This window comes from Primulina tabacum, chromosome 13 (genome assembly GCF_025594145.1).
Source record: "Primulina tabacum isolate GXHZ01 chromosome 13, ASM2559414v2, whole genome shotgun sequence".
NCBI lineage: Eukaryota > Viridiplantae > Streptophyta > Magnoliopsida > Lamiales > Gesneriaceae > Primulina > Primulina tabacum.
The window spans coordinates 1,464,814-1,475,210 of record NC_134562.1 but is presented as its reverse complement, the minus strand read 5'-3'; the positions used below and the strand labels follow the sequence as shown (position 1 = coordinate 1,475,210).

General features: G+C 39.3%; 1 protein-coding gene and 1 long non-coding RNA gene across 2 annotated transcripts; one reads left to right on the top strand and one right to left on the bottom strand.

Moving 5' to 3' along the window:
* Positions 1-1,850, top strand: LOC142523423 (uncharacterized). Its single transcript, XM_075627213.1, has 2 exons — positions 1-1,170; positions 1,417-1,850. Exons 1-2 carry the CDS (start codon positions 85-87, stop codon positions 1,729-1,731), a joined length of 1,401 nt encoding a protein of 466 aa, XP_075483328.1. The 5' UTR covers positions 1-84; the 3' UTR covers positions 1,732-1,850.
* LOC142523424 (uncharacterized) lies at positions 910-1,410 on the bottom strand. The gene is made up of 2 exons (XR_012814642.1): positions 1,249-1,410; positions 910-1,202 (listed from the first exon to the last, which is right to left on the bottom strand). It is a non-coding gene; the product is annotated as an uncharacterized LOC142523424 (long non-coding RNA).
* Positions 1,851-10,397: the final 8,547 nt, after the last annotated feature.

Sequence of the window (10,397 nt, the reverse complement as noted above, 5' to 3'; positions counted from 1 at the left end):
TTGTATACACAAATTCGTAACTGCCTCTCACATTCAGAGTTTCACGGATCAGTTTTCGAGAGAGAGAACAGCAACAGTGTAAGGATGATGAATGTTTTCGCTTTGGGTCTTTTGTTCACTTCACTTGTGACAGCGGGGTTCTTTTCTCCGACCCCGGAGAAGCAGAATTCCAAAGAGAATATCGTGTTGAAAGATGGGCACAGGGTTGTGGTTGAATTTGAGAAGGATAATGGAAATACCAAGGTTTCGATTTCACCCCAAGATCACAAGGGGTCCACGGAAAATATGGAGGACAAAGTGTCTGAGACGTCGGAGGGTGTGAACGGTAGATTAAAAGAAGAAGATTCCGCGATACTGGAAGAAATCCATCGTGGGTTTAGTCCAAGTGAGCTTGTGTGCGATGCATATGGCAAGTGTAAGCATAAAATTGCTGCAGCCATGGGTAAGACGAAAGAAGCGGTTGCGGAGAAGGCCCATGAGGTCGAGGAAGAGGCGGGTGAGGCTATCGGTAAAGCTAAAGATACTATTACTCATTCGGCGCATCGGGTCTCGGATAAAGCCCGGGAATCAACAGAAAATGTGAAGGAGTCTGCTAGAGAAGCGAAGGATAAGTTTTCTGAGAAGGCCAGCGAAATGAAAGAAGGCGCCTCTGTTCAAGCCGAGAAGGCGAAGAGCCATGCGTCAGAAAAGGCAAAAGAAGCGGAAGAAATGGTGGGAGATGTATCGGACAGAGTGAAACAGGGCACTCAAAGGGTGAAAGAAGAAGGGAAAAGAGAACTAAGGGGCTCGTTCCAGAGGGCTCGGGCTATTGGGCTCCGCGTTTTTGCATCCTTGGTGCCGTCGATGCTCTTGAACTCGGTGTCTGGCGTGCTGCATTTGCTGGGATTTACGGCGGCTTATGGGATGTGCATTTGGGTTACTTTCGCTTCGAGTTATGTTCTGGCTGTGGCGTTGCCTAGGCACCAGTTTGGCATGGTGCAGAGCAAGATTTATCCTGTGTACTTTAAGGCTATGACTTATTGTGTGGGGGTGGCATTGTTCGGACACTTACTGAGCCAGAGGAAAAGGTTGTCTCCAGTTAGCGTTGGCATGTTTCAGTCTTTCAATCTTGTGGTATCACTTGTTATGGTTTTGGCCAACATGCTGTATTTGGAGCCCCGCGCAACAAAGGTTGGAACTTGTTTTATTGCTGTTTCAAATACCTTTGAATTACCTGATAGCTTAGAAATTTATTGCTGTTTCAAATACCTCTGAAGTACCTGATAGCTTAGAAATTAATTCATTGCTGTTATAGTTAGTATAGAGTTTTGTTGCATATTCGAGGAGGACAGTCTTTTGGGGGATGAACAAGCATCTGTAGGACTAGTGATAATGTGTAGTAGTAGTACTTCAAGTTGTTGCTTTATATGCTTGCAGGTGATGTTTGAAAGAATGAAGATGGAAAAGGAAGAAGGGAGAGGAAAAGAGAGCGGCGACACGGAGCCGAGAGGCAGAAACGTCGATCCGACAACCGAATCTCTGGCGATAGGCCTAAGCAGCACGGGCGGGAGTCCGGGATCTGCTGAAGGAAAACAAGCGGATACAGAAGCAGAAGCCAAGGCTGAAATGGCGAGAATGACAGAGATGCTGAGGAGGCTGAACTCTTACTCTTCATTCCTCAATGTTCTGACTCTTATGTCTCTCACATGTCACCTAGTCTACTTAGGACAACGCCTGCATATCGCATGTTAATTGGATATCTAGTGTGTGTATAGAATGACTGGTAGAATTGTCGTGGGATATCTGTTTCATATTTCATCGTGTTATGTAGTTGTCTGACAATCGTAGCCAAAATGCACGAATCATTTTCATGTTCTGGCTCTACTATATGACGTACGGTTTTTCTTTTTATTTTTGCAAACTTTATCTCGATATACACACATGTACATATGTGAAATACTTAATTTTTATAATTCATGAGTGATAACAAAAAATAAATAATACATAAAAAAATAAATTTTTACCCGAATATATATAGAAAAGTAAAATATATATTATAATTAATATAATTTGTGTGCAACATAAACGTAGATTTAAAAACATGAAAACTTAAGTATTGATCATGTATGTCATAAAAATGAAAATATAAGAAATTGTGTCATATTTTTCATGCAATCATGTTAAATACGCATAATATAGTATGAAAAGATTAAGACGTGTTTTTGTGTTAGATGCGAAGAACATTGGCGGATAAAGACGGGAATTTGCTGCTTTTTCTTTCTATAAAAGTGGCGTGCAAGCCTTTAAAAATTAGTGTGGCCGTGTGATAGCTGCTAGGGAGAGTCTTAGTGTTTCTAGGAGCTTGGTGTGCGTGTGTTAAATGTTTTAGGGTTTAGAACACAATCCTTGGTATTAAATAATAAGGTAGAAAGATTGGCCCAAAAACCATAGCATAATAGGACTTTAGGCCCATTAGATAGTAGTTTTTGAAAATATTAGTCGAGTTTTCAAAAAGTGTTTATTTTAGTCAAAAATTGATTCTCGGTTTAAAATACGACTCGACGTATAAAAACACCTCAAAAAGCACCATTTTTGAGATCATATATTAAATAGTTAAAAAATAATCATTTAATAAAAATATTTTCCCTTTACGGTCTCCAGTCTCCGGTCCTCGATCGTGTCTCGAATAACCTTTAAAACATAGTTTTATGCATTCTAATATGAAACCCTATTTTAAACGGGTGAAGATGCCCACCACATTCAATAAATACAATTAAAATAATTTAATTAGGCATTTTCCATTATTTTTAGATTTGCATGCAGTTGGATTACATTATCGTATTTTGGACCTTACAATTCATCCCTCCCTTAAACGAAATTTCGTCCTAGAAATTAAAACTTACTGATTAAATTCAAGTAGCGACTCCTCATGTCCGTCTCGATTTCTCAAGTAGCTTCCTCCTCCAAATGATTTAACCACTTGACTTTGACCATTTGAATAACTTTATTTCGAAGCTTTCTTTCTTGCCCATCTAGAATTTCTATAGGCCTTTCCTCGTATGACATATTTGGAGTCAACTGCAGAAGTTCATAATTCAGCACATGTGAAGAAAAGATGTTTATGTTATCTTTGAGCTAGGAAAGAGTCAGGCTAGTCAGTAGCCAGAGTTTGAAGAAGTGCAACAACCAGAGTCTACCAATATACAACAATCAATTTCAAAACATGTCATCACAATGGAATCAATGGTTCAAGAGGTCGACATACCCACTAACATGGAAGAATTCCCTCGAAATCCTTTATCTGAAAAATCAAGTGATCAAACTCCTCCATTCTCTCACCTAAGCAACAAACAACTTCTGAGGAACTTCATGAGATCCTCTAATCTTAGTGGACGAAGTGGTCCAATCTCTCTCACAATTTGACTTTGATTGATCTAAGATTGACCCTTCCTCCCCAATTCTACTAGATCCATCCGCTAAGTAGAAAAATATGTTGAAGAAAGACCTGAACCTTGAATCAAACCAAACATACCAAATGGTGAGAGCATGATTGAAGATCAGTGAAGAGCCCAAAATCAGTACACGTATAACCAATATATTTATTTAATTTTTAAAATATTCATTTGAGTTTAAAATGATTTATAGCGATGCATGACCTATTTAATTTGAATTATTTTAAATTATTTATGTTTATGTGATGCACGTTAAATGTTTTCTTGAGTTCATGTTTCCGGTGATTATTCGATGCAGAATCGAGGAAAAGAAACCGGCGACGATTTTTGACGATTTTAAAATGTAGTATTTTATTTTAAGTTAGAAAGGGGCATTTTAAATGAATTGTTTAGTTTCTAGCATTTTAAACCCAAAATTTATTTAGTTGGTGATTTAAGGAATTTAAAACCTTTAAAATTTATCCATGTTGAGTTTTAAATTTCAATTTGGGATTTGTTAGTAAATTATAGGTGGGTTAGCATTTTATTAGTATGTTAATTATTTAATTAAGCAATTAATTCCCCCTAATTAACCCAAACACACGCACACACACACTCACACACACAATTACACGACACACAACACACACACATTTTCATTTAATTTTTAGATTTTTTTGAAAAGAAAATTAGGGTTCTTAGAACTAGAGAGTAGCCGCCCCTCCCTCTTCAGTTTTCCAGCAGATTTTCGTTGAGTTTTCTTCAAGAAAATCAGTTCCACGATCGTCCCGGATCAATCCTCGCATCCTTCCCGCTTCGGTGTCGTCGTTTCGGTGTTTTTAAATATCAAAAGGCATGTATAATCTTTTGTTTCTGCATCGATCTTGTTATATTATTTGTTCCTATGTCTATTATACGTAAAAATCCATGTATGTTGTAAAAAGTTAGAGCAAAAATTGGTTGGATCGGTTTTGAAATACTTTTAGATCTGAAAACTAAAAATTTGTTGTCATTTTAAATACGGCGACTTTTCAGTCGATTTTCTTGAAAAACTTTCAACATATAAAACGTAGAATTTTTTGATACCTTCGATTTGACAGTAAATTCAAAATATTTGGATAAGAAATGAGTGAGTTATGATTGTTTTCGTGAGGACTGCGCAAACTACGTTTTTCTGAAAATGTGTTCTTGACATGTTCTTGAGTTTCTTGTGTTGCAGGCTTCGTTGGAAATCACCGAGTGTTCCTTACTGTGTTTAGGAGTGTCCAATGGGGTGATCATGTGAATTTTGGGTTGTTGTCTCGAGTTGGCGAGGTTGTGCATGCATTAGAAGTCATACGGAGCTCTTGTGCAGAATTTTGGGTTGAGTTGCGTAGAACTAGCGCCGCAGCGCTGCCAGTACGTACCAGGAGGCGCCTAGGCGCTGCAGAGCAGCGCTACGCACTAGGCAGCACCGCAGCGCTGCAGAACAGTGCCTAGGCGCCAGTCTGGCGCTGCAACACTGCTTCAGACGAATTTTAGGCTTCGAATTTAGGTGCTCTTGCTTCTTTTGGGTACTATTAAGTCGTTATGTCCTAGTATACTAAAAGTTAATTTAGATGTTTTGAAGTTTGATTGGGGAACTTTGAACCATGTTTTAATGCAAGGTCTGTGCCTTCTATTGTTTGGGGAAATTCATACTTCTTGACAAGATTTGTTTCGGGGTCGAGTCGGGGGTTAACATGTTGTTTATCATGGTCAAGTTCCGAGCATTTCCAGAAGGTCATAAGTTAATAAGTCAATGGGTGATGCATTCGATAGGCATGATTAAGTTGTGGACGTTAAGGTTCTTGGTAGCGCATTTAGCATGTGCAGCAAAGACTCGAGCGAGATCCAACGAATCTCTCAACGCCAAGTAAGTATGTTCAACGTGCAAAAGAAAATATTTTTATGTTTTTGAGATATGCTAAATGTCTTGTGACCAAATTATGAATGAGTTTGGAAGTCGGTGAACGTGACCGAGGACTTCTCCATCCCGATAAAGCATGACCGGGTTTAGATCAGGATTGGGAAGAGGTAAAGCATGACCGGGGACCAATCCTGTAACGTATCGTATTTTTACTATTCAAAATTTTGCGAAAAAATAAAAATTTTCTTAAAACAGTATACAAACTTCAATTTCAATAAATTAAACCGTTCATTCCACAACCATTGTAACAAAAGGTCTCAAAGTAATGTTCACCAAAATATTTGCTTAAAATCTCATAACCAGTAACGCAACTAAAAATATTTTAAACATTCATAAAACTTAAAACATGGCAGTCCTCGGGTTTAGTCTCCTCGAAATCATCCTCACCTGCATCGATCAAGTCTTGGTGAGTCTAAAGACTCAACACGTATAAACTGGAAGTAACGAATAATACGTAATAAAATCACATGCAATTTTAAAATAGAACATACACACGGGAACTTGAACTTGCATAAATAAACTTGAACATACGTACATACATACATAGACGTGTCATAACATTAAACTTTTCTTAAACGTACTTGCATACTTGTACATACTTGAACATACTTAAACTTCATCATTTTGCGTAGAGGCATGTTTCAAAGCAAGTGACCCATAACATAAAGCGTCTGATCAGACTAAACCACAGTACTGGGCTGATAGGGAAAAATCCACTGCCACATACATGAGATCCCCGTTCATGCTTTAACGGGTGGATTGGTCTCCGTTCATGCTTTAACGCTTTCCAATCCTGATCTAAACCCGTTCATGCTTTAACGGGGTGGGTTGGTCCCCGTTCATGATTTAACGCTTTCCAACCCCATACATAAATTGGTCACAAGACATTTAGCATACCTCAAAAACTTGAAAATATTTTCTTGCACGTCAATATACTTACTTGGCGTTGAGGGATTCGTTGGATTTCATTTGGGGCCGTTGCTGTATATACTAACATTAATTTTAAATACTTAACTTGCATAGCTTAGACGTAGGTATTCAAGCTCACAACCGAAGTGAATAAGTAGTTTATGACATTCTAGATCCCTCGGGACTTGACCTCCTTTAATCATCGTACTAACCATTATCTTAAACCCCAAACAAAGCCTGCGGTGAAGTCTAATATTTTTTTTCCCAAAATATGAAGTACAAGGACCCCGCGCCCGGGTCCGTGTATGGGTCCGTCTAGGTTCGCAAAAGAAATGCTCGAAAAGGAGTAAGGACACGGACCCCGTGCTAAGGTCCGTCTCGGGGTCCGTGTAGGCTCGCAAATTTGACACTTCCAAGGAAACAAAGGCACGGACCCCGTGTCAGGGTCCGTGTAGGCTCGGTTTACTGACCCTAAGGAGAAAACAAGGGCATGGACCCCGTGCCAGGGTCCGTGCAGACTCGGTACGCGTGAACCAACGAAAATTTCATATACTCAAGGCTTATTTCTCCTAACTCGATCATCCCGACCAAGAGTCGACACCCCGAGACCCTTCCTAGGATACTATAACCTTGAATCCAAACCCGTACAACCACCCCCAAAACAACGACATCCACCCTACGACACAATACAACTCAGAACACGGAAATTAACCCCAAATCATTTCCTACGGCTTCTAATGAATTCAAGTGCCTATCGACACTATCCGGCAATCCAAATACCAACCCAACATCATACTAAGCATACCTATACACAGCAACGATCACCCGTCGATCCCCAAACATCAATACATAATTTTCTTTCAATAAAACTTCAAGAACGCATCAATACATAATTTTCTGAAAAAAATGCAGTTTGAGCAGTCCCACGAAAAACGCCATAACTCACTCAATTTTTATCCAAATATTTCGAATTTACTGTCAAATCAAAGGTATCAAAAAGTTCTACAATTTTTGTGTTGAAAGTTTTCTCAGAATCACGATAAAAAAATCGCAATTTTTGAAAAGACAGCAAAAACGTGATTTGTGATCCAAAATCTGTTTCAAAATTGATCCAAACATCATTGCTCAAACTTCTACACATCACACATGTAGTTTTACGCATAAATAACGACACAACGCATAATATGACGAGATCGATGCAGAAATAACAGAATATATGTGCCTTTGATGTGAGAAACTCACGATACGGCGATACCGAAGCAGAGATGGTGCGAGGCTTGATCCAGGACGATTGTGGCTCGATTTTCTTTGAAGAAAATTCAACGAAACTTTGCTGGAAGGAAGGGGGCGGCTGCTGATCTTTTCTAAGAACCCTAATATTTTCTCTAAGAAAATAGAATGAAGTGTGTTGTGTGTGTATTGTGTGAATATGCGTGAAAGTGTGTGTGTTAGTGTGTGTGTGCATGAGTTTAGTTAATTAGGGGAATATAATATGCTAATTTAATAAATAAAATTGCTAATTAAGAGTTTATCCCCTCAATTACAAAATCCCCTAATAATAAAAAAATACACAATGGCTAAAACTTAAAAGGTTTTAAAAACTCATAAGAGTACCAAATAAATGATTTAGGCTTAAAAATGCTAAAACTTGATAAATTATTTAAAATGCCCCTACTTCAACTTACAATAAAATACCACATTTTAAAGTTGCCAAAGTCGTCACCGGTCTTTTTCCTCGATCCCGCCTCGAATAATCGCCTGAAACATGAACCTCGAAAAACAATTTAACGTGCATCACCTAAACTTAAATAATTTAAAATAATGCATTTAAATAAGTCATGCATGGCTAAAACTCATTTTAAACTTAAATAAATGCTTTTAATAATTAAATAAATGCATGGGTTTTACGTGTTCTGGTTTTGGGATCTATAAATCCACCCTTAAAGCATGAACATGGATCTCATGTATGTGGTAGTGGACTTTCTCTGTCAGCCCAGTACTGTAGTTTAGTCTGATCAGGCACTTTTATGTATGGGTCACTTTGCTTTGAAACAGATCTCTACGAAAAATGATGAAGTTTATGTATGTATGTTCAAGTATGTATGAGACAAGCATGTTTAAGAAAAGTTTTACGTTGTTGGCACGTCTATGTTATGTATGTATGTTCAAGCTTATATATGCACGTTCAAGTTTTAAGTATGTAAGCCCTACTTTAAAGATGCATGTGTTTTATTATGTAGTATTTGCTATCTCCAGTTTATACATGTTGAGTGTTTAGACTCACTAGACTTGATCGATGAAGGTGAGGATGACTTTGAGGAGACGAGGGGTGGGGACCAATAAGCCGGCTTGGACTGAGCAGGAGGCTAAACCCGAGGACCGCCAATGTTTTAAGATTTGATGCATGACAATTTTAATACTCTGATTTTACGTTTTTGTTTACGATGTTTAAAAAAGTATTTTTCTTTAGCAAACTTTATTTGTGATATCTCTTATTGCAAATATTTTTGGATGGACAGTTTATTTATGATGAAAATTTGAAAGTTTATTTTGAAATTAAGAAAATTTTTAATTTTTCTGCAAATTTCAAGGAGTTCGAAATACGGTACGTTACAGTTGGTATCAGAGCCGTGTTCTTGTAAAGGGTTTATACCTACTGCCAGTTGCGAGAAACTCACGAAGCCACACCTCAAATCTGTAAGTTTTAAAGTTTTAAATTCATTCATGTAATATGTACCTAGTCATGATTTCAGCATGTGCATATTTAAATTCAAATTACGTGCATCTTATGTTATGATATTATGTTCATGCATGTTGAGTTTACGTGTTGGGTAAATTTTTGAACAGTATGCCTCCTAGACGTATGGTTAACCATGAAGCAAGGGATGAGGATAGAGAGGCTCGAGATGAAGAGAGGGTCACTCCCCCTCGCCCACCTCTTGATATGCAGGCTCATATGCTTGCAGGAATGACTCAGTTCTTCGCACAGTTTGCAGGGAACCAAGCTGCAATGGATACAGAGACGAGGCCCAGACCAGAGGCTGTGTATGAGACGTTCAGGAGGATGGAACCAAAGGAGTTTTCGGGGACCACTGACTCGATGATAGCCGAGGGATGGATTAAATCCATCGAGGTGATTTTAGCATTTATGGAGCTGCAAGATGCAGATAGGGTCAGGTGTGCCACATTCCTTCTGATAGGGGACGCCAGACTGTGGTGGGAAAGTGCATCAGTGTCAGTAAACTTGCAAACACTGACGTGGAATGGTTTTAAGGAGATATTCTACTCCAAGTTACTTCACTGAGGAAGTACGATCTAGACTGACCAGGGAATTCATGACTTTGCGACAGGGAGACAGTAGTGTTGCAGAGTTTGTCTGGAAGTTTGAGAGGGGGTGCCACTTTGTGCCCCTGATAGCTAACGATGCCCGGGAGAAGCTGAGGCATTTTATTGATGGGTTACGGCCGGTCTTGTGCCATGACGTGAGGGTTGCTGGTCCTACCACTTATACTGTGGCCGTGTCGAGAGCTTTGGCGGCAGATCAGGACCAGAAGGATATTGAGAACGACAGGCAAAGCAAGAGGCCCTATCAGGGACCGCAGCAACAGCATCAGCAGCGACCTCAGTTTAAGAGGCCATTCCAAGGGCAACAGGGGAAGAGGCCATTCCAAGGACCGCCGAAAGGCAAGGGTCCTGTTCCACAGCAGAAGGCTCCTCAAAGGCCGGATGAGTACCCGGTGTGCCCAAAGTGCAACCGCTAGCATCCGGGACAGTGTTTATATGGATCGGGCAAATGCTTCAAGTGCGGAGCCAACGATCAAATGTTGAAAGAGTGCCCACAGTGGAGGCAACCAAATCAGGGGAGAGTGTTCGCCATGCAAGCAGAGGAGGCGAACCCAGACACGACCCTGTTGAATGGTAACTTATTTAATTTAGCATCGTATTATTTTACCATGCATGTTTTGAATTTGATTTGGGATTATTAGTGCGTTAGTTAGTATTTTGTTGACTTGTGTAGAGATTCTCTATTATGCATGAGGTTAAGGTTAGAATTTTGGGATATAAGTTTTGTGTGTTGTGCTAACGTCTCTCAGGGAATAATTTCATAAAGAGAGTAACCACGAAGGCCC